At 37.8% G+C, this 25,917-nt stretch overlaps 1 protein-coding gene across 1 annotated transcript; it reads left to right on the top strand.

Moving 5' to 3' along the window:
* The first annotated feature begins 14,987 nt into the window (after positions 1-14,987).
* Positions 14,988-15,551, top strand: LOC141249713 (uncharacterized). Its single transcript, XM_073669771.1, has one exon. It carries the CDS (start codon positions 14,988-14,990, stop codon positions 15,549-15,551), a length of 564 nt encoding a protein of 187 aa, XP_073525872.1.
* Positions 15,552-25,917: the final 10,366 nt, after the last annotated feature.

Here is a 25,917-nt window from a genome sequence, read left to right as displayed (position 1 = left end):
AACAAGTCTTCTCTTAGACTCAAGCAAGTCTGTTTCTAAGAAATCCACTTGCATACTCCATTGACTGTTTCAGCAGTAAGGCATCCTATCTTATCTTCACACCAGCAATTATTTCTTGTAATTCTCCATTTTCTTTGCCCAACTGTTTTACGATGTTAATCAGTTGCTTCTTATCACAATCATTTAAATAGTTAAAGAGATCACTAGAAACTACATCAAAAGTTGACGACTCACCATCAGATCCTTTTTCTATTCGACATTGTTCTCCTGCTTCTACTCTTCTGATTCATTTGGGATTTTTTGCAAGGTGTCCCTTCTCCTTGCAGTGGTAACAGATGTACTCCTTGAGGTATCTCTTCTGGAATCCTTGCTTGAAGTTCCTATTGATGAACTACCTTTTGATGTGCTTTGAGAACTAGGTTGTCATCTGATCTTCTTCTTCTTCTTAATCATCATCAGAACAATAATCATCCATATCAAGCTTAGCAAAAGCTTTTGAAATACCAACTTCTATCTATGGCGCGACTCCTTTCTCAACTTCTTTTGAGAGATTGATCTTTGTTGTGTTTGATTCATCGACAACAAGCATGCCAATGATTTGGTCTAGAGGAATATCAAGAGTGTCGGGAGTGTTTCTCAAAATTCATTTAACCAAGAAATACTTCTCATTCAGCCCGTTTACGATGGTCAATGCATTGCACTTTTCCTCAAGCTGGACTCTATCATTTGCAAGTTTGTAACACAACCTATGAAATCTTGAGTAGTATCCGGAGATGGACTCTCTTTCGTTCATCTTGAAGGAATGGTATTCACTTTCTAGTTGAAGCTTTCTGCTAGCCTTAAGATTGTCACTTCTTTTGTGCATCTCCTTCAAAGCATTCCTCATATCTTTGATGTTGTCAATGTGGAGAACATTATCCATGTATTATCTTTACAAACCATTAAGAATGTATTGTCTCACCTTGGCATTCTTCTCCGTGGTGGTGTAGTCAGTTGGGGTCCAAAAGTTTGCTACCATTGTGAAATCTACTACACCATTCCCATTGAGGATGATTCTCTAGAACTGGTAGTCGTTGATGGAGATGTAGTTTTCCATGTTCCTTTCCCACCATTCTTCTTCTTTTTCCTTCCTTAGATGTGGCTTGCATGTAGAGATACCGAGGGAAATTGGCCATTGTGAGACATTTCTTGTGAGTAAACACAAAATTAGAGACTTGATCTAATACCAATTGTAGGACCAGATATATTTTAATTAAATCTAATCGATGTGGAAATATCTTCCAACTCATAATGGAACATTGTTCTTTATAGTGGGAACCTTTGACAACCAACTAGTTGTCCAGGATAAAACCCACTACCTTTCTTTTAAAAGGGTTTATAAGCCCTGTTTATATTGATAGATCAATTAGAAAATTTACGAGAACACATAGATTATGTCTAAACACTCTAGACTTCCTAATTCTTTAACTCCCTCAACAAAATAGAACAGGAGTTTCACTTTTCTCTCAACAAAGAACACTCGATTGATTCTTAGTTTTTTTTCTCTTTTATTTTAGAAACCGATGAAACTAAGTGAAGGATAATGAGACTTATTTATATGTTCCAAGAATTAAGTCATGCAACATCCAATTTGGGCTCCATGATTTACGCTCTTGATTTGAGCAGTTTCCATAACGACTCAAGTCAAAGTTGCAAAATGAATCTTACATGGAAACTCAGGAATTTACACGCATTTCACATTGCATTCTTATCCCAATATTATCCATAAACAGAGTAAATGAATCTCCTTCAAAATTTAAATACTCAAATCAACCGCCAACTAGAAAACTGGTGTTTCCTTGCGTTGGGGTTTTGTCTTCTATTCTTGATGGAAGGAGTTCTTCAAAAATAACTCTTCTCAATCTTGAGATGTGTATAGGAGTTATTTTCAAAGTCCATATTCACTTCATTTAGCATTTAAGACAAATTTGGATGTAATAGAATAGTGTTCTCTAGTTCTTGACTCAAGACATTTTGTCATGTTCTCTTGATCATAGACTTGGACTTTCAGTGAGGCTTTTGATCAATTCTTTATACCTGTATAATATACTTGATATAAGACGAGATAAAAATTAGTTTTTCATAATGAAAACAAAGGAAAAAGAATATTTCTTATGAACAGAATGGTGTTCCATTCTGGATTCATAATACTAACAGTTTATGATGGAATGGATATTGTTTCATTTAATCACTTTCAACAATTCAACTATGTTATTGATCCTTGTATTCTATTAATATCTAGTTCATAGACCCTAATGTTGTCTTTGTTAAAGGTATATACTATAAATGCAAACTAGTCTATTCATAGCATGCAAACAATTCCCACCTCATAATTACATTCGTGATGAATCATGTTAATTGTATTTGCTACTAGATTCACTATTCCTAGAAATATGTAAATCATAGCATTGTGTATCTCAATTTTAAATCTAAGTGGTCTTCCTAGATAAATTCATGAGAGACAATGAAGTTGAATCAATGAGAGACAAAATAACAGTGATAGAATCAGAACTAGAATAAAAACACTCACAATACCATAGTCGAAAGCTTCAAGGTTTTAGGCAAAAGCACAATGGAATTAGTTCTCCATAGGAGGCAGAGAACTATTCTATGTAAAAGAATATGTAAAACTAACTAACTCCTAACCCTAGTTGCCTCCTTAGAATAAAAGTATGATTCTTCTCTTCTAAGGGTAAAAGTGGAAATAGATAAAAGTAAACTAATAAAACAATTAAGAGTCTGATAGAAAATAATCGAATCCTATATATAACTCTTATAAATAATAATAACATGCAGAATATGGTCTTGCATAGAAATCCCGAGTCAGGTCCAACCGCGGGCCACAACAATAAAGGCGCAAGGAGCGTCCTTCAGTGGAATTTCTCCTGTTTGTTGACGTGCGGTCTTCATGCACGTCAATCTTTAATATTCCTATCAAATACCCAATACGGAAGTACTTGGTAAGCAGAGGGTCGATCTCATGGGGAGACTGTAGAATAGTAGTTTAAAGTTGAAAGCTTTAGTAACAACAGAGGTTTTAGGTTTCTATTTCATATGGTGAGTATTGTTCCTCTTTACTATTCCATCTATATTTCCATCATTGTGTTCCTTGTCACCTATCCATATTAATTCCTATGTTGCCCTATTCTACAAACAAGTTCACAGTCTACATTCACCAACCTGAACCCTGTAAAACATGTTTGATGCCAAGAATAGACATAGTTAAGATGAGCCACAACACAAGCGTCTATAAATCATAATCCTTGAGACGAGACAACACACCAATAGTCTATAAATCCTAACAATTAACATAGCCAATAGGTGTGTTTACAAGCTTTAACTATATGTAATACTTCCTCTTTTGACTTATACCCGCAACTAGTTTAAACACAAGCAGAGGGTTTTTCTATGATGATAATATAAAAAGTAATCATAAATGTCTAGGTTGTCAATCTAATCAACTATAAAAAGCAATAAGATGATAATCATGGAAGCAAAAATCAACATACTATAAATTAACATGAATAGAGAAACACTTATAAAACTAAAACATCCATATAGACTTCATAGAAAAGGGAGATAATGTTTGAAGCTTAGATCCTCATAACAAACTATGCTCTGAAATATAATCTAAGAGTGCGTCCGGACATTGGTTTGTAGGGAGAAGGGATCCTTGTATAGGAGACAACCTTAACCTAATTCTACTAAGAGGAAAAAACAATAAATTCATCTAACTAAAATTCAATCTTTAGAAAACTAATAAAATAATATAATAAAATTTTATCTCCAAAGGTGAATCAAAGATTCCTTCGCCAGGTCATCCCGCGGGGCCCGGTGGATAAGGCGCGGGCCGCATCCGTTGGAAACTGGTGAGATTCCATTATCCTTTGCAACAACATGATTTATTAAGTGGGAATAAGGCAAAGTTTCATTGGACCCATGACGCAGGGCACAACAATAAAGGCGTGGGTCGCGTCCGGCCTACTGTTGACATTTTCTCCTAAAGACGACTTCTTGAAATATGGTGGAATCCTGCAATTCCGTGGGCATGTCTTTTTGGGCACGAGTCACAGTTCTGGTTCTGAGGAGCAGGACTCCGTTTTCAGCATTTTCCAGCACTTGCCTCACAATATCGCCATTGATTGTCAACTTCATTCTTTTCTTGTTATTCTCTTCTCTCTAAATTCCTCCAAAAGTGTGCAAAAACCCTTGAATACTTAATCTCCTCATTTCTGGCTCGGGTAATTACCACTTAACTAATGTAGCTCATACCTCATCTAATTATGTGCTAAAACTTGTGAATTAAACCATCGCAATTGGCTCACATCATATGTGCTTTCTTGTATGCCTAAGCGTGAATCTTTTGGTGTTTCTTCATCTTCTGATCTTCTAAACTCTTCTTTGTGGCTTCGTCTTCTATTGGAGCTCAAAACTCCATAATAATCCTCAATTAGGATAAACTCATCTCCAAAGCTAGAATAATTAGAACTCCATTAACTTACTTCATTTTCCTATACAATATGTGCTAAAATATGCTAGATAAGCTATAAAATAGCTCACATCAAACTCCCTCTTACTTAGACCTTTACTTGTCCGGAGTAAGCCAAAAAAATCTAACTCTCTAATCATTAAAATACCGAAGGTCTCAGGATGTACACGCAAGAATGAGCTAATACATCCAACACCTAATCATGTAATCTCCTAGACAAACCAAAACTGAGAACGATGTGAATGTAACCATAAAAATTTGTCTTGTACCTTAACCTTAAGATCATAAGTGGCCAATATTGAACTCCTTATATCACCTCTTCATATGCCACCTTCGCCAAAATGAGAAATCCAGTAAATTACTCTTTTTTCTTTCACTCATTTTTCCTAAGCACCTTTTCTGGATTTTACCTAGCCACTCCTCTTCTTTTAATTGTTTGAATCACATAACTCACGTCTCTCATAACATATTATTGCACCAGTCTATATCGGTCCAGGTTACCTACTTATTGCATGAATCACCCCAACGGATTTTCGAAACTATCCCAGGATTTCGCTTGCCTTTTTATTTTATGGCTTCTTCGTTTATTCTATTTTTTATTGATTTTTAAAAAAATTAATGCAACATTTATAGACTGAATAGATAAAACTGTAACAAAAACGAACCTAATTATCAGTTCAAATGCTGACTCAATGAAACTACAAAAAAACTAGTGAATTATAAACAGTAATGAACTATCTCCCCCCTCCCCCATACTTACTTCTACATTGTCCTCAATGCAGATCTGGGACACAAAGATAGAGAATAAAGGATATAAAAACTTATAGAAAAAGGTTTGGAAGTGGAAAAGTAGCTAAGTACCAGATTTATCAAGGAATACCAAAAAACTAGATATTGTCAAATGTGGGCCAAGAACAGGGCGTGACAGGAAAAGAACGGGGCATTGCTTGGCATATGGTGAAAATAATCATTGGTACTCAGGGAACATGCTGAGGCATGTTCAATACAAAATCTACATTGATTCAGAACTGTGATACGGGAGGTGATGGTGTCACACCAAAGTCATGGTGAAGAACGAAAACTCGGTGATATGGAAAGAAAGTGATGTAGAGATGTCGTTGGCCCTAGAATGGTATTATCTAGGGAGGAGACAACACTAAATATGGTAAAATAGCAAAAAAATTAAAGAAGAATGTAGTTTGTCTCCAAGCATCTATAATGGCTTTTCTTATATTCATGCCTTTTGTTCTTTTTGTTTCTTTTTTCTTGTTCCTCTTTTTCTTGTTATTTTGTTTTTCATATATGTTGTTTTTTCCTTATTTTAATTTTCACATTTCCATGCCTTTTCTTTCTTCTTTCCTAACTATTAACGTTGCACTAGAAGTGAAACATAAACATTGAAAGAAACAAAAACTAGGCCATACACGATCATTCGTGCACAAGTCGCACGATAAGATCATAAAAACCGTTGGAAAGTAAGACTGATGCACCATCCATGTACAAGTCACACGGTAAAGTGACAAATCACATAGCAATGTCTCATAAAGTTCAAGAAAAACTAATAAATAAACCATATAATAGAGACAAGGGTGCCAACTGTAACCTCCCCCATACTTGTAATAGCACATATCCTCAATACATTAAAAGAGGAATCTATATAAAGGGAGAGAAATATAGAAGGACTCACTGTGGCGGTGGTGGTGGAAAATGTTGTGGCCACGCCATTCGTTGGCTCTCAATCTTGTACATCGTTGCAAAGGTGTGGGTTGTCTCTTGGTGCATCACCTCCATCCTGGATTTTTGTGTTGTCTGGGTTACTGCTAGTTGATCAACCCATGAGTAAGCTCCTCAATCCGCTCCGTCAGGATCGGTCGACCACGACGTCTGGGTCTAGATGGACCCCGTCTTTGTTGTACACATGGAATGGAATATGTTTAGGTTAGATCTAGAAGTCACTACACCCAGGTCCGTATGGTATGTCATGTGGCAACTTGAACTTGTGGTTCATGTCCTTGTAGGATAGACACCAGCAAGTGTTATGGGCGATTTTCAGGCACTGATAATGCTGCAATAGCTATACATAATAGGGTGTTGAGTTAACCTTTTCCATCATTGAGAAGTTTACTCCAACTACCAGACCAAGTGAAGTCAAGAGGTAGCCCTACACGATCTTCCTACGTGTCTTCATCTCCTTCACCTTAAGTGAACCCTTGACAAACTCAGTAGCCTAGCATGGAACCCTATTGCTGAAAGGAGTCAGACTGCAAATCAGAGATAAAAGCTTTTAAGAAACACGGTTCAAGTCTACGTTCCCATGGATGTTGGTCGTTAGTAGCTTGCACGCCATCCTCATGGATGGATGAGTCATCTTGTTATTTTACTAAGTGATGGGATCAAATTGTGCTCTAGTGGCCTCTAACCACAAATCAAAGGGCTCCTAGATGCTGATGTCGATCCATACTGGGTCGGACCTTTATTGACACCGAGACAGTGATGTAAGAAATACACCAGGATCTGATAGTCAAGATTCTCAAATGCAAACCTGATCATTGAAACTTCTTGGTCATTGGCTGGCGAGTTAGTGTATACCACCTCCAAAGTCGATAGGCGTGAAATGCAGAACTCCTCGTATGTCAAATGATTGATTGCCAAAAAGTTTCCCAACCCCCTAATTTGAAAAGCATCTGAAGACATACCCAGATACCTAATTCCCTCATTGTGTGAATGTTGATAAATTCACTCGACTTGGCAAAGTTGCATTCCTGCAAATTTTCAGTTCAAGCCAATTCTTCATCCGTCCATCATTTTCTTATGACTTCTATACCGGCCATAATGTACGTAATTAATAACCAAGGTGGTTTAAGAAGTACTTACAACGAGCTAAGTTAAGCTCGGAATATATCCGGGTGGAGTGGTCTAGGACGAGATCTGAATAGGCGGTTCTATGGTGCAACACATGTAGTAGCTTTTTAGGCGTGATACGCGGTCAAATCTGATGCAGGTGGCGTCTTGGTTCTAGTTGGTGGTCGTCACCAGTGGTGTAATAGTTGTTGGAAAACACCCAAAAGTCATTGAATATTGTGTTTTACCCCAAATTTGCTTAGAAAGATGAAAAATTTGGGAATTTTGTGTCTTTTAGGGTCAAAAATTGGAAGGTAAACAACATGTTCCAGGTTATTAGATGTTTTGGCAGTGGAAGCTATGGGATCTTGGCAACAGAGTTAAAAATGGCCATTGTCTCTGGGTGTGGGACGCGGTGGAAAAGACGCAGGGCGCAACCTTCTAGTTCGGCTTCTGCTGGTTGCGACGAAGACCAAAGGGAGATGCGAGTTTTGTGGGCTCGTGCGGTGGCTGGTCTCGTGAAATATGGTGAGGTGTAGAGTTTGTGAAGAAAGGGAGGTTTTTATATTTAATTTATCTTTCCCTTTTTTCTTCTTTTTGTTATTGCTCTTTTTCTATATATTTTTTCTTTTGAAATCTGATTTTTTCTATTTCTCTCATTTTTTATTTTTTATAAGGAATTAGAAAATAATCTTATCGGGTTTCCTCCAGATGAGCGTCTACATTAATGTCTTTCCGCTTGACAAAGATAATTGTCTATCCTTCTCTTTCTTTGAAATTTGCCAGAACTGCTTCTTCTACATGAGCGTTGCTCCAACCATCATGGTAAGGTTTTAACCTTTGATCACTCACCTTGAATACCGTCTCATTCCTAGGGTTGCGTGTGTACACAGCTCCATGGGGGCATGCTCTCTCGACTATGTATGGTCCTGATCATCTAGAATGAAGTTTTCTTGGAAAAAGTTAAAGTCTGGATTGATAGAGTAATACCTTCTATGAAATTCCTTCCTCAAAATTCTCCTGTCATGCAATGCCTTGGTTTTCTCTTTGTATAGAACTGCATTGTTGTATGCGGCATGATGTATTTCGTCCAATTCTTGTAATTGTAGCTTTCAGAACTCATCGACATCTAATCTCATATTTGTAGAGTATCTACCATGTTTTATGTTCAATCTCTACTAGGAGGTGGCATGTTTTACCATACACTAACGAAAAAGGTGTCATTCCAATAGGTGTTTTATATGTGGTTCTGTATGCCTATAGAGCATCATTGAGGCAATCGCTCCAATCCCTTCTATGAGGTGCAATTGTCTTCTCGGGAATGGTTTTGATCTCCTGATTTGACACCTTGTCTTGTCCATTAGTTTGCGAGTGATAAGCAATTGACACTCGCGGTGCCACGTGATACTTCTTAAGTAGTGCAGTGATTTTCTTATTCAGTAAGTGAGTAGCATGATCACTTATCAAAAGTTTGGGTATCCCAAACCTAAAAAAAAATGTTTTCCTTAAGGAAACCTGCAACTTATTTGGAATCATTACTCCTAGTGGCTTTTGCCTTCACCCATTTAGAAACGTAGTCCACTACAAGTAATATATAAGTGTACCTGGGCGAGTTGGGGAATGGTCCCATGAAATCAATATCCCAAACATAAAAATCTCGCAAAAGATAACGATGATTGTGGCAGTTCATCTCTCCTATTCATATTCCATGTCATCTGGAATCGGTCACAAGAGTTAATGAATGCATTATCATCCCTACAGATGTGAAGCCAGTAAGGTCCTTCTTCTAACACATTTCTAGTTGTCTTATTAGCGCCAAAGTGACCCACGCATGCTTGAGTATGTCAAATGTAAGGACATAATTTACCTCATTTTCGCGCAATGAACATCTTATTACCTGGTTTGGGCAGTGTCTCCGTAGGTATGGAACCTCCCATATGTACATCCAAGATTCTCTCTTCATCTTGTCCCTAACAGATTTGATAGATCTTGGTGGAAACTCTCCGCAAACTATGTAATTGACCATATTAGCATACAATAAGTTCATTTTGCAAATTGAGAGTACGACTTCAACTCGTCTTCTCTCTAGCAAAGCATTGAATTTGATAGCTATGTCCTCCAGCAGTTCAGGATGTGTAGTGGTCTTATAGATGTTTTCCTAGTAATCCTCTAGAACAAAATTTAAGTTCACATTGGGTTCGTCAATGACGCGAGATGCAGTCATAATGGCGCGGTTTGTGGCTTTTTGGGTGCCCGGCACTGCCATAATGGAGCGAATCACAGAATTTTGGACGTAGGGCACGACCATGCTATAATTTGATTTGCTTCTGGATAACTTTGAACTGTTTTGATTACTGAGAGTTTTCCGTGGGGCACGACATATTGGGTGCGTGTCACGGATTTTTGGGCACAAGGAGCGGTTTTTGTAATACAATCTACCCAGAACAGTATGTCCTGTGGAAATTCACCATGTATTAGTGTGTTCTATGCATCTCCATTCTCGTCCTTGATGATTCTGCTTAAATGATCGGGCACTATGTTGGTTATAGGAACAAGCTACTAGTATCTATAACATATGATCTCTCAATTTTAATGATAACAAACATCTCTATATACTAATGTCTACCTTGAGTGAGTTATTGTAGGATAGTAATAGGCCTTCGAGCAAATTAGGTAATTGGAGCAAAGGAACTAATGAGCTTAAGTTAGGAATCTGAAGCGAGTCAAGCAAGAAGCAAAGCACTCAAAGCGCTTCCCAGAATGAAGCGAATCGAGTATAGAGTTAGGGATCAAGCAATAGAAGTTCGAAACAATCGAAGGGAGTGACGCGCTGAAGGGAACCGAGTGAAAGGAAGGGAACCGAGCGCGTAAAATAGGAAAGATATCTTTAAGATACTATAAAAGGAAAGTTAGATTCACCAGAGATCTCCTAGATTCGTAATCTATGTTTTTAGAGCTGCTTTATTATCTTTGATATTCAATTATGATTTATTGTTTTTTATATTGTTTTTATCTAGCTTTTAGTAGACTAGTTCTCAGCGGTTATGCCTTTTGTATAAATAGTTTAGATCATTTATTTAGAAAAGGTTTTTTGTTCCAAGAAGTTATCTTTGTTGATTTTGATTTTACGTAATATCTAGGAGAGCTTAGAGACGAATTAAGAATTGTGTGTTCGCCTTGAGGTTGTAAACTCTAGTAGAATCAATACAGAAAATCGTTTTGGAAATCATTGTTCTTAAAGTCTTAATCTATTTTTCACAAAAGAAATATTCTTTAGTTAGATTAAGATACTCAAATTACACGATCCACAATTGATATCAAAGCTGGATCCGATTCCATAACGATGATGAAGATCGGAGAATTCAATCTAGGGATGCCCTTGAACAAACCTCATCAACTTCTTGAAGGGGAGCTTGACTGGTGTCTAGGAGTGCATACAACGTTCATCCAAACCCAGGACTAACAGTGCTGGAAGATTATAGAGCTCGGCGATGAAGTGCTTCCAGAATTAAAGGAAAGGAAGATTGGCAGCCTGAGCACTATGCCAAGATAGAGAAGAATTCAAAAGCTCGACAGCTTATTCTATGTGGGCTCACACGAACAGACATCGACAAGGTCATTGGCATACCAATGGCCAAGGATATGTGGGAAGCCATCATCTCCATTCACAGAGGTAGTGAAGATCAAAACGACACACCAGAAAAATCACTCTTCAAAGAGAGTTCCAAGCATTCAAGCAATTCCCTGGTGAAAGCGTGTGCGCGTGCAAATCCCGGTTCACTATCTTCATGAACAAATTAAGCACTTTTGGTGTTAAGATTGATGATTGGGAGAAAACACTAGAGGTCATTTATGCAATGAGCGACAAGTTCGAGCTCACCCGAAGAACCGCTCTAGTGTCTCCAGATTGCAAGAAGCTCTTAGTAGTCGACTTATTTGGCAAGTTTTTCGACCAAGAGAGCGCTGATATGAGGAAGCGCTTAGCTATTAAAGAAGCCACTGGAACCGCTTTGAAGCTTACAAATTTTCTAGAAAAGATGGACATCAATGATGGAAAAGAGGAAGAGGTCGATGATATGGAAGTCGCCCTCATGAAAAAGATGGTCAAGAAATGGTTCAAGAAGAAAGATGGTCAAGGAGAATCATCATCTATAGCAAAGCGAGATCTCGAGGAGTACAGTTGCTACAAATTGCCAAGAAAAGGGGCATCTTGCTAAGGCTTGCACCAACCCTAAGGTCGAAGCATCTAAAAAGAAGCACTTTTCTCAGCATGGGGAGAAGAAAACGATGAAGCTGACCTCCATGAAGGCTACCAAGGCCACTGTCTTATGGTTGATACAGAGGCTCTTGATCCTGTGGTAAAATCTTCTAACCCTTTTCCTATTCGTCTTAATTTGTTAGAAAAGAAAGAGCTTATCAATATGATTAAGGGCTTTGTTAGAAGATACTGAAACTCTAGAGTCACAAATTAATAAATATGAAGAGGAAGTCAAAGATCTACGTAGTGAGTGTTTGGATTTGTCTACTAGGTTAGCTAACAAGGAAAAGGCCTTAGTAAAGTCTAGGGAACTAAGCTTAATGACTAAGACCTGAAAGGGATGCAATAGTAAGCAACCTCAAGGGGGACTATGTAAGGAATTGCACTCAAATGTAGAAAGCGACTTAGGAATCATCCTTAATAAATCACCGATCTTACTGAATCTATTAATAAGAACACGGTGAATGAAACTGTATTTGTTTGATCTAGAATTGGACTAGGATATGACTCGGATGTGGATTTCACTAAGGGTTCTAGCGCCAATGAGAAGCTTACTAGAGAATTAATTGAAAAAGTTGAGACCTTAAATAAAGCCCTTTAAACTTGTTAGAAGAAAAAATGAATTTCTAGAGAAAAAGGTAAAGGAACTTGAACAACCGTCAAGGGACACTAATTGTTGGTTCAAAGAGGGAAAGGCTGATATGATGTATGTGAGCCAAGCCCAAGGGAACTCAGTAAACACCTTAGATCCTAAGCTTAAGGATAAAATACCCTTTAGACCTGGAAAAGGCAAGTACAGTTATGTCAAATACAATGAATGGTGTAGGTTATGTGGTAATAATGGCCATACTATACATAGTTGCAAGAAGAAGCATGCTCTAAGTAACAAGACATACAAGTCACCCACACAAAATAATCGTGAAGTGCTTGATTCAGATGACCCTTCTTATTTTGAGCATGTTCCTTCAACCAAAGGCCAAAAGCGAGTCTATAATCATTCTCCTAATGTGAACAAGAAAGCTAATCCACCCAGAAAAGATGAGCTTCAATGGGTTCCAAAGGTTTGATTGTTTCATTGTAGGTAAAATTGAGCAGCGAGAACAAATGGTACATAGATAATGGCTACTCATGTCACATGACCGGAGACAAGGAAAGATTGCAAAGGTTTCAGAACTATGACAGTGGAAGCGTATCATTTGGTGACAAAAGAGCTAGAGGAGATTACAGGACATGGAAAGGTGCTTCTGAATGATAAAATACAGATTCAAATGGTGATTTTTGCGGAGATCCTTCACTATAATCTATTGAGTATCGCTCAACTTTGCAATGAGGGACCAAATGAAGTCACTTTTACTACCTCCAAGTTCTTTGTGAGGAACGTTGCAAATGAAATATCTTAAAGGGAAAGCGAGTCAATAGAACTTACATATTTGACCCCATTTACATCCCTAAGAGTAACCCTTTGACTGCTACTTTAGAGGATCAAACCTCTTTGTGGTGTCAAAGAATTGGGCACGTCAATCTACGTCTCCTACACAAGTTTCGTGCAAAAGAGTTGGTCTGTGATTTAGCTCCTATCAAGATAGAGAATATGACACATTGTGCTAATTGTGTCAAGGGCAAACAAGTTAGAAGCTATTTCAAGCCAAAGTCAGACATCACAACCAAGAAGCCCCTTGAGCTTCTTCACATGGACCTCTGTGGACCTATGCGTGTTCAAAGCCCTGGTGGAGCATGTTACATATTTGTGATTGTTGATGACTGTTCTAGATTCACATGGACACTCTTTTTGAACTCTAAAGATCTAGTCTTCACTCGCTTCACTGAGCTCATCACTTTTCTTGAGAACTCCCTATCACGACAAGTGCGCTCCATTGGTTCAGACCATGGGACCCGATTTTTGAGAGGTTTGATATGCATAGCTACTGCATTGAAAGAGGTATAAGCCATAATTTCTCAGCCCCTAGGACTACAACAAAACAAAGTCATTGAAAGGAAGAACATAACTTTAGTGGAGATAGCGAGAAAGATGTCACTTGGAAGTGGAGTTTCTTCCTCATTTTGGGATGAAGCGGTAAACACAGCTTGCTACATCACCAATAGGGCTCTTCTACGCCCTATACTCAATGAAACGCCATATGAGTTGATCAAAGGATATCCTCCAAGCATCTATCATTTCAAGGTCTTTGGATGCAAGTGCTTTGTACTCAACAATGAAAAGGATAATTTGGGCAAATTTGATACAAGAAGCGATGAAGCCATCTTCCTTGGCTATGTTCCAGCGAGTAAGGCATATAAGGTGTTTAATCAAAGAACTAGATTTATGAGGAGAGCATACACGTGGTGTTTGACGAAGGCACTTTCCATTCACCGACTTCTAACACTGCTGATCCATTCCTCCAAGTTTCCCACTAAGAAGCGCCTTCAGAAAGCCCGCAAGCACCTTCTTCTAGAGCCTTAAATCCACTCTCCCCTCCATTTACAGCCTCAACTCCCATAGCATGTGACTCAGACAGTGACATCAATGTGCCCTCTCACTCCGACATAGTTCCCATCACATCCCCTCCTACTAGAGGCTTCCAACAATGAGGAACTCATCCTCCAAGGAACATGATCACTCCCTTACACTCAGGAGTGCATACTCACTCAAGAGCTTCTTTAGAGGCTCGTCTAGAGGCAATCACCGATGCACTTGAAGAAGCCACTTCAGAGACTAATTTATGTGACTTCAATGCCTTTGTCTCCCTCACCGAGCCTAAGAACATCAAAGAATCTATCCTTGATCCAGATTGGGTGGCCGCTATGCAAGAAGAGCTTCATGAGTTCAAAAGGAATAAAGTCCAGCGTCTAGTTCCTAAGCCCTCTAATTGCACTATTATTGGAACTCACTGGGTCTTCCGAAAAAAGCTCGATGACGCAGATGATGTGGTAACGAACAAAGCTCGTCTTGTTGCTCAATGGTACAACCAGCAAGAAGGAATTGACTATGATGAAACCTATGCTCAAGTCGCTCGTCTAGAGGCCATTTGTCTTTTGATAGCCTTCGCCTCTCACAAGGGTTTCTAGATATGCCAAATAGATGCGAAGACAGCCTTTCTCAATGGAGTTCTTAACGAGGAAGTATATGTTAAGCAACCTACAGGATTGGAGGACCCAAATCACCTAGAGCACGTGTATTTCCTAGACATGCACTATATGGCTTGAAGCAAGCTCCAAGGACGATTGACAAGACACTCTTCATTCAAGAACACAAGGGCGACATTCTCGTGGTTCAGGTATATGTAGATGATATCATTTTTTGGCTCCACTAACTTGTTGCTTGTAGATAAATTCAAGAATGTGATGAGTAGAAAGTTAAACATGGGCATAATTGGGGAACTGAACTTCTTTCTCGGCCTTCAAGTGGTGCAAAAGGTTGAAGGCATACAAATCCATCAACAAATGTACTTAAGGGAGATAATCAAGAAGTTTGGGATGGAAAATAGTAAGCCCCTTCACACCCCAGTGTCCATAGGCACTAATCTTGGTGCAGATCTCAATGGCCCCAAGACTAATGAAACACTATATCGAGGTATGGTTAGGTCTTTGATGTACTTAATTGCCTCTAGGCTCGATATTGTCTTTGTAGTAAGCCTATGTGCGAGATTTCAATCCGATCCAAGGGAGTCGCATGTCGCTATCATCAAGCGAACCTTTCGCTACTTAAAAGGGACTGATAATTTATATTTGTGGTACCCTAAGAATTGCGATTTTACCCTTGTTGGATATACAGATGCTGACTTTGAAGGTTATTTAGTTGATCGAAAGAGCACCTCAAGTATGGCTCAATCCTTAGGCCCTTTACTTGTTTCTTGGCGATGTCGAAAGCTAAACTCAGTAGCCGTGTCCACCACTGAGGCAGAATACACAGTGACCACTTCATGATGTGCTCAACTCCTATGGCTCAAGCAACAACTCAAGGACTTTGGTATTACTATGGGATTTCTCAAAACAAGTTGTGACAACACAAATGCTATCAACATCTCAAAGAACCTTGTGCACCACTCTCAAACTAAGCACATTGACGTTCGTCATCATTTCCTTCAAGACCATGTGGAGAAGAAGAACATAGATCGTACCCATTGTAGAACTGAGGATCAAATAGTTGACATTTTCCCCAAGGCCTTGAACAAGGAACCATTTATCAAACTAAGGATACACTTGGGATTGATCCCCCTTCATTAAGCATCTCTCTTTCATTGTAAGATTCTTCCTTCTTGACTCCTTAAAATCCATGCTTCTTTTAAAATTGGGAATTTAGGTCTATTATATGCACAAACCTAGCCTATACTCTTAGGGGTATTTGTCTCTTGCATGCTCTGTGTGATGCTTATTGATAAACGCTTGCTAGGCCCTTCTAGGATTGTACTATTGCTTGCTATAATTGGATACCTTTGCATGCTCTGTTTTTCAAGCCTTGATACATAAACATGATGATCGCTTCTTAACCATATCATGAAGCCCCCTACATATGACTCGTGTTTATAAGCTAGTCCTTTAGCCTTGATCTTTGTGTTCCATTCCCTATGACCACTAGTCCACACCTGGTAATATTCACTTAGATGACAAAGAGCCTTCCTAATTATCCTTAACACATGTTTATTTAAGTATATTCTGCTAAGAATGGGAACTGGGACACATCACCTTAATAAGATAGGGACCGAGTTTTATGAGTATATACCAAGCGCAGAGTGATAGGAACTGAACTTAGGGACCAACATAGTATGGGAACTGAGAACACGGAAAATGGTATGAAGCGTAGATTTTTAGGGAACTGATCATAAGGACCGGTGAAACCATAGGGACCAATCACCCAAACAGTCGTTCCTAGGCAATGATTACGCCCCAGTTCCTAAATGGTAACCAACTGTACCGAGTGGCAAGGCGCCAAATCTGCTCTAAAGTGAACTGTTGCAATTGGACCGTTGCACCTCCCATATAAAATCTAAACAAGTCCAGATCCATGCTCCCTTACCCCATTCTCTCTCGCTCTCACTAATATCTCTCTCTTTCTCTCATCTGTCACTCAAAATCTCTCAAGATCCTTCACAAATCTCAAATGGCCAACCCAATTAATGTAACTCCCGAAGAATGGGAGCAATTTCTAAAATATACGCCTTTTCTTCAGTCTCTTCCCACCAACTCCTCAAACCCGCCACCACCTACACCAGCCACTGAACAAGCGCCATCACCGACCGTCAAAAACCCACATACACAAACCACCACGGCCTCCGTCCACTCTCCGGGACATCAAACCCCTTAGAAAATCCCTTCACCACCACCACCAGCTAAATGGCCTACCTCCTCTCGTCACACCACTCCCACTCCAATGGAGTTGGATAAAGCCAAAATAACCAAGCCCATTCATTCCATTTCTTCCACTATCCTGAAGCCCTCCTCGTCCAAATCCAGTGAGCACACACCTACTATCTCAGCTCACGACAAAAGACATCCACCAACCCTCGCTCTAACAGCCCCTACTCCCACCCTCACAGCTCCCGAGTCCCCCTAAAGCCGCCCATACCTAAAACTCCTTCTCAAAATCACCCCATCCTCCACCATAGTTAAAAAGGCCAAAGGCCTCTCTTCAAAAGCCATCATCTCAATGGAGGGCGTCTCAGAAATCTGTCTCTCACCTCCACACGGAAACTTCGGGACGCGCATGGTGATCGAGCCCATCATTATAGGACAAGGGTTTTGGTGCACCCTGGATCCGGCGTAGTTTGACGTTGCCACCTTAGAGCGCACCCATTGGTGCAAGCTAGAAGAGGAGCCTTTCACTCTCGACCTCGACGAAGTGCGAAGTTTTTACTGCGCCTTGGTGCCCATGCATCGAGCCTCATGCCAGCCCTACTCAGTCGCGTAGAATCCATGGGGAGACGAGCCCAAGACCGTGAATGTCAAGCTCGTCATCAAAAGGTGCTCGGCCTCCCAACCACCGAAGGATACACTTCATTGCCAAAGAAAAACTGGTCCTCTAGGAAGTCAGAGATGATCGAGCTTCTGGTAGGCAAGGAGAGGCCTAAAGAATCAAGAACCACATGCTATCTTTCGGCACAAAGCTCCTACACTTCATCATCTGCGCAACGGTGTTCTCAGATAGGAGAAGTGCGACACCGTGACGATAGATGATGCTTGCCTTCTCAGAGTTGCGATAGAGGGGAGTTTAATCAACACTCCAAGGCTAATCCTCTCCCACATGCTTACAGTCAAGATGCACAAAAACTATGCGCTTCCATACCCGCATGTTGTGAAGAAGATCATGATCAAGCTCAAGATCTACAAGCCAATGAAGGAGACAGTGTTGGAGAGTAGAGTGACATTGACGGGGCTGCGACGACTAGTCAAGAACGCTGGCATTGAGGCCCCTCAGGAGAAGCTCAAGCTCAGGTCTGAACCCAAAGTAGCTCCCAAAGTAGAACCCAAATCTCAGCGCCTCAAGAGCCCAGACAAGCCCCTCATACCAAAAAATCTGACTCCTTCACAGATCCAAGTCAAGACACTAGAGCCCGTGCTTCAACTGAACAGGCACATGGCAGGCCTCCGCAAGATGATTGCTGGCACCTTCACCACATCAAGGCCCTCATGGTAGGCCCTCTTAAGGAAGATTATCTAAGCGACTTCAAGATGAATAGTGGCCTTGAATCAGTGCTTGTTCTCAGCATCTTAGGGCTCCTTAGAAATCCAAAAGTTATCTTTATGTACTTTTTTCTCTTATTACTTGCTTTTTGTGTGCTTAATTAATATATGAAGTATGCTTTTGATTAAATGTCTGTGTGCTCTAGTTCGTACTGAGAAGTGCCTTACTTGTTGTTTTTATTATGCATCACTTAACCATTCCTCTAGAGAGCACGCATGTGCTATACTTAATTTCCCTTGTTTCATATTGAGCATGACCATTTAAATGATGTCAAAAGGGGGAATAATACAATCATAGGAGATATTTGATTAAAGGGGAACCAACCCTTGCAGTAAGTTTAAAGGGTGATACATGCTAGTTGTTCACAAGTTAAGGGGAAATCAAAACTATTTCCTACTCAGTCCCTTTGGTTAAATTTTTATATTTATGCCAGGATCCTATGTCTGTCATGATTAAAAAGAGGATATTGTTGGTTATAGGAACTAGCTACTAGTATCTAGAACCTATGATATCTCAATTTTAATGATAACAAACATCTTTATATACTAATGTCTACCTTGAGTGATTTATTGTAGGATAGTAATAGGCCTTCGAGAAAATTAGGTAATTCGAGCAAAGGAACTAATGAGTTTAAGTTAGGAAGTTGAAGCGAGTCAAGCGAGAAGCAAAGCGCTTCACCAGAATGAAGGAATCGAATACAGAGTTAGGGAACCGAGGAATAGAAGTTACAAACAATAGAAGAGAGTGATGCACTGAAGGTAACTGAGTGAAAGGAAGAATACCGAGTGTCGTAAAAGAGGAAAGATATCCTTTAAGCTACTATAAAAGGAAAGATAGATTTACCAGAGATCTCCTAGATTCGTAATCTAGGTTTTTAGAGCTGCTTTGTTATCTTTGATATTCAATTATGATTTTATTGTTTATTTATTGTTTTTATCTAGGTTTTAGTAGATTAGTTCCCGACGATTATGCCTTTAGTATAATAGTTTAGATTATTGATTTAGAAAAGTTTGTTCGTTTCAAGAAGTTATCTTTGTCGATTTAGATTTTAGGCAATATCTAGGAGAGTTTTGAGACGAACTAAGAACTGTGTGTTCACCTTGAAGTTGTAAAATCTAGTAGAATCAATATAGAAAATCACTTTGGTAACTCATTGTTCTTAAAGTCTTAATCTATTCACAAAAGAAATATTCTTTAGTTAGGATTAAGGTACTCAAATCACACGATCACACACGACATTTTTGTTCCCTTCTTGTCTCTTATTTCAATATCGAACTTGAAAAGCAAGAGAAACCTCATTAGTAGTTGTGGCTTGGCGTGTTTCTTCATCATTTCTTCGTCATTAGGAAACGAAGTGATGCGTGGTCAGTGTAAATGATAACTTTGGCTCCCAACATGTACTATCAAAACTTTTCTAAATAAAACACTACGATAAACATTTCCTTCTCAGTGGTGGAGTAGTTTCATTTCACTCCATTGAATGTGACAGATGCATAATAGATAACGTGAGAAGCACGTACATCTTTCTTATAGAAAATAGCCCCAATTGTGTAGTCACTTGCATCACACATAATCTTGAAAGGTCAGGACCAGTCTGGTGATTTATGATCGATGCTCTCAAGAACCGTTCTTTCATCGTGTCAAATGCCTTCTTGCAGTCTTCTCTCATCTCAAAATTCACCTCCTTATTTAGTAGTTCATACAAGGGTGCTGAGTTCTTTTAAAAGTCTTTGATAAACCTACGGTAGAACCTTGCATGGCTTAAGAAAAAACACACTTCATGAACATTAGTAGGATAAGGCAGAGACTGAATTCCATCAATCTTTGCCTTATTGTCCTCAATCCCCTTGGACGACACAATATGGACAAGGACTATACCTTGTTCTACAATAAAATGACACTTCTCAGAATTGAGAACTATATTCTTTTCTATGTATCTTTTAAGAACAATTGTCATATGTCGTAAATAGTTATCAAAACTATCCTCACAAACAGTGAAATCATCCATAAATACTTCGATAAAGTTTTCTATGTATTCAGATAAAAATACTAACCATACACCGTTGTAAAGCCACAAGGTGCGTTACAAAGTCCGAAAGGCATTTTGCGGTATGCAACATGCCAAATGGGCAAGTGAACGTCGTCTTCTCTTGATCTTCTGGCACTATACCCACTTGGAAGTATCCTAAATAGCTGTCCAGGAAGCAGTAATAGGAACGACCAGCCAGTCGTTCGAGCATCTGGTTATAAAGGACAAAGGAAAGTAATCCTTATGATTAATTATGTCCTCTTGTAGGAGTTTGAGCCCCTCCATCCACTACTACAAAAAAGCAAATATACTTCGAATGTTTCTAGTGATATACACCATATATATGATGGTGTATAGGTCAGAGGTGTATTTGGTCTATATACTGTATATACCGGATTTGATTCCCGGTGTATTTTCCCTATTTTATGTCCAGCTTCCTGGCAATATGTAGAAACCCGGTGTATATATAATTATAGACACCGGGTATGTAACTAAACCGGTGTATATTCCTAGTTTATCGGGGTATTTTCCTAACATATATACCATTTATTTAACGATCGGTGTGATAACCACCATGATATACCCTGTACAATTTAGATCCGGGGTATAGTTAAATTGTTTTTAAAAATAAATAAAATAGATTGCATTAATAAAGCACATCCAAATAGCAGCGCAAAATTAATAAGCAACATTTCATGTAATCATACTACAGCTAAAAATAGATTGCATTTAGATCGGTTTGATAACCACATGATATATCCAAATAGATTGCATTTAGATCCGGAGTATATTTTTGTTACAGAAGCATTGGAATCCCAACTACAATAGATCATTTAAAATTAATTGCTACAGCTAAAAAATAACACTTTTTACAACCTTATTTCAGCACTACATGAAACAACCTCAAATTCCGACACAAGGATAGCAAGCAACTCTGCCTATATCATGTTGCCACTTGTCACAAGCTTGTTTGCTCCTTGTTTTTTTTGTTTACAGAAAAATAGATCACCAAACAAACTAATACTACTCTTAATTTAAACAGAAAGGCATGACTTGAAATTGCACTAGATGATTTTTAGTTTGACAATCAAATTTAGTACAGTCATATGCGATAGAGGAGCACATTCTATTAGATCAAGATTTATAGTTTGGCTCTTTGCCATCTTGAACATAATGCATAGTTTCTACTGTAACAATTCTTCCCGTATTCGAATCCCCGGACTGTTTAAATGGTGTTATTTCCGAATTTACCTCCTCTACTAAAGGGATGAGCTACTAAGGTGAGGGCCAGCTTATATACCCGATTTGTACGTATAATAAACAGTAATATTTACTTAGTTATTCGAAATATGACTTTTTCTTGTATAACTTAAGGTTAACTACTTTAACTAATTTCTATAAATAATTATGAAGTTAAATGGACTTGCCCAAGACCATGATTAAACACGTTATTACAAATAAATATACTGTTGTAGCTTAAAGAGACTAATGTTACTTATTATTCACCTAGATGAATAACAAGCTTTTCTGGGTGGTGGGTAATTCTATATTCCTTACAGCATCTATACACTCCTTTACTACTGGTATTAGTATTGAATATATCTGGTAAAACTCAACCCGACATGATGATCCGATTGAAACCCGATTATTAAGAACACGACCCGACCCGAAGAGGTATTTAAACCTGAGTGACCCGAACCCGATCATCCCGAAATTTGGTGTGTAAAACCCGACCCGACCCTGACCGAATATGTGTTTCACATCATACATGACATTATAATAAAAAATATTTACACATAATTTACTTAAAATATATAATATTATTTTTTAATTTAAAAATAATATTATCTTCTTATTAAAAATGTATTATATTTCGATAAAAAGTTAAAAAAAATATTAAATGAAACATGCGTGACCGTTGGGTCAACCCGAACTGACCCGAAACTCGACATGACCGTTGGGTCAACCCGAACCTGATTTGTACCCGAACCCGAACCGCCCACCCATTTTCCAGGTCTAGTATTGAACAATTCTTTTCTGATTTTTTGAAGACAGTGGAATAAAATATATTTATTACTAACAAGCAAGCAATTTGCTATTATAGTTAACTAGGACCTTCCGGCCCGTGCTACGCACGGGCTTTGATTATTGTATTGTGATTACACTGCGTGCTTTTTTGTATTATACTCCCTCTGTCCTTTATTGATCTTTCCATTTCCTTTTGTCCCATTTGCCGAGACACGTTTTGTATTGTGAATATCTACAAAAATATATTGCCAAAAATTAAAAATTTTAGATATTGTTAAAGTACTTATTAAGACGAATCAAACAAGACCCCACATGACTATGTTTTATCGTACATATCGAGAGAAATAAGAAAGATTTTCTAGAAATGTGAATAGTGTACAAAAAGCAAATGAATCTTATATTAGGGGACGGAGGGAGTATGTGATAAGATTAGAAGATTAGACCTAGAATCTTTTTTCTCGTGCTTTTCACGGGTCTTATGTATATCAATATTTTAGCTTATGTGATGAGATTGATTTATATTTCATTTAGGTCTAATTCTAAGTTATTTCATACAATGTTAAATAGGTCTAATTCTAATTATTGTAAACGTCCAAATATGTTATACACAACTAAATAAATTTTATTGAAAATAGGTCTTAATTTCTTAAAAAAGTCCTCAATTACTTTTTGATGACACCATAATAACCATAAATTACATGCAAAACTCATAATTTCTTAAAAATACCCTCAATTAGTGTTTGGTGACACCCTAAAAGTTCATTTATATATACGTCGATATTAGATACTTGGTATTAGATACTTGATATTAGATTAGATAAATATATTAGTTATAGATAGATTAGATTAGATTTATATTTTAAAAATCCTACATACTTAATATAATCATATATATTTCTAGATGGTTATTATGATTAAAGAGAGGTACAATATAATTCTAGTTGATTATTCATTCTAAATAGTATCATTGATTATTATAAAAAATACCATTACTTTGTGTTAAATGTCATTACTTTGCGTTAAATGACATTGATTCAAACACATTGCACTCTGGCGATTACTCTGCGTCAAATGTCATTACTTTGGCCGGATGAATTGAATTAGCCATTACTGAAAAAGCAACAGCCTAGCCATTATATATAATAGATAGATTGTAATAAACAAAATCAGGAGATAAATCTTTCAGGTTTATTATAATAGACACAAGTATAATGAAATAAATAAGAACTAAAAATTTCAAATACAAGAATTAATAAACTAGGCTAATGAATCAATGTTGCTCAGTATGTCTTATAGATAAAAGATTGTAGGATGACAACTAAGTTGTATCTGCAATTTTCTCTCTACAAGAGATTCCACTCTTCTTATTAGTAAAAGTTAACTTTGATCTGACTTGTTAATATTTTGTATGGCGTATTCACTCTTTATGCATATGATGATATCAGACGCTTTTCCTGACAAGAGAGATATATATAGAGCCCAATCTAATGTGGTTGTGGGTTTTGGTGGTTGGTTGATCCTGTTTGCTAACAAATATTACTGACTTTACAAGTTGGTGATTGGTTAATTCTTTGGGATTCGATTTCACAATATAAATTTAAAAGGGGTTCCGGTTTGAAGTGCCTTTATAGTGTAAAATGTGAAGAATGTTGAGTCATTAGATTAGAAAATAGAGGATTGAGATTAAAATATGATTTTTTTAATGAATCCACGCGGTATCATTTCTGTAATTAATGATAAATTATTTTTTTTTAAAATTTTGTGCGTGATTTTTTTTATCCCAATTGGAACTGAACGATTACGTGTTATCTAGAATTTACCTCTCGATTAGCTGATGTTATTCAAGTAAAGAACAAGAATGTTGTTTAGATTTCAAAAGCAGAGGAAGATCGAGAAACGTACATATCTAATTGTTAATTGAATTTGTATTGGATGTATAGAATTTATTTAGTACAATTATCATTCTTCATTTGGAGTGATAAAAAAAGTTTGAACCCTTTGTTATATTTTATATATAAAATGCAAGCAAGATTGTGAACACATAAATTAGTGGGTATACCTTAGAGGATCCGTTATCAAATTAATACTACATAGCAATTTATCTTTACTATCTTCATGCAACAACGATTCATATGGTTAGATATATATATATATATATAACACGTTTCGTGTGAGGACGTTTTTTTCTGTGCGGACATGCAGACTCCTCCCAGCCTTTAGGTTTTATCACATCCAACGGTCCATTTAAATCGCGAAAAACATTTTTTTATAAAAGGAACCCGCGACGCGTAGTTACATCCATCTTTCGCAATTAAATTTTTGAAGCCGCGCGCTATTTGTTAACCTCTTCTTCCAATTCTTTCATACATCGAAAAATTGTTTGAAAACAGGAATTACGTAGGCGAATTTTGATATCAGGTGTTGAAAGCGTAGTTTTGGGCGAGTTTTTTAGCATAACCAAGCTTTTTTGGGCGGCGAAATCTAGGGTTTCTACGACTATGAATTACGAAGGTATGTTACTGTAGATTTGCAATACAATGAATTCTCTCATTTATCGTCAATGAGGATAAATACACATTTATTTTCGTTTGTTACTGCAGATTTTTGTTTTCTTGGACTCTGTCTTTGTTATTTTTTGTATCTAATGTGTTTTAATCAGTGTACTGTAATTGTATTTGCACTTCTAATTCTTTCGAAAGTGCACGATCTTTCATTTGTTAATTGCACTCACATTTAACTGTGTAGTGATTTTGAATGTGCGCAAACTGTCATTTCTGAGAAGTGCGCCATCATTCTAACTGAGTAGTGTACTTGTAATTGTACGCAAAGTGCACCATCTTCCATTTGATAAGTTCACTCACATTTAACTGAGTAGTGCATTTTCTAATTGAATTATAAGTGCATGATCTATCATTTTGTGATAATTGCCCCCTTATTCATCTGAGTGGTGCACCTCTAATTGAATGGATAGTGTACCATTTGTATTTTAGTAGTGCAGTCATATTTAACTGAGTAGTGCATTTTCTAATTGTATTTATAGTGCACGATCTGTCATTCTGATAAGTTCACCCTCATTCAACTGACTAGTGCACTATCATTCATTTGATAAGTGTACTCACAGTCCACTGAGTAGTGCACTACTTTTGTCATTTTCAACTCATGAAGTACCTAAAGGATCTTTGTATGTAGTGTACTTTATTTTTTATATGATATAGTCTACTACTAACATTATTTGAACTAATGTTATGCAGGTTTTGTCTCCCCTGAAGTTGGTCAAAGCAGTAGAACAATTGAATCACCAAGTGCACTAGGGTTTTACAAACCCTCTTGCGAGCTAGAACTTGTGCCTTTTATAGGGAAAATTTTTAAGACCATAGAAGAAGCATCTATATTTTATGTTAAGTATGCCGATGCATGTGGGTTTGGAGTACGACACATTACAATGAGGAAGTCAAGAGATGGCTTTGTTAATGTGAAGTACATTCTTTGCAACAAGGAAGGTACTATGAGTAATTCGAATAAGGAGTCAGGCAGTGCAACTGCTAGCTCACAGG

The sequence above is a fragment of the Phyllobates terribilis genome, unplaced genomic scaffold, assembly GCF_046119375.1.
Source record: "Phyllobates terribilis strain yellow unplaced genomic scaffold, ASM4611937v1 Scaffold_5035__1_contigs__length_55031, whole genome shotgun sequence".
Lineage (NCBI taxonomy): Eukaryota > Metazoa > Chordata > Amphibia > Anura > Dendrobatidae > Phyllobates > Phyllobates terribilis.
The sequence above is the reverse complement of the archived record's forward strand: the minus strand, read 5'-3'. Positions and strand labels throughout refer to the sequence as shown.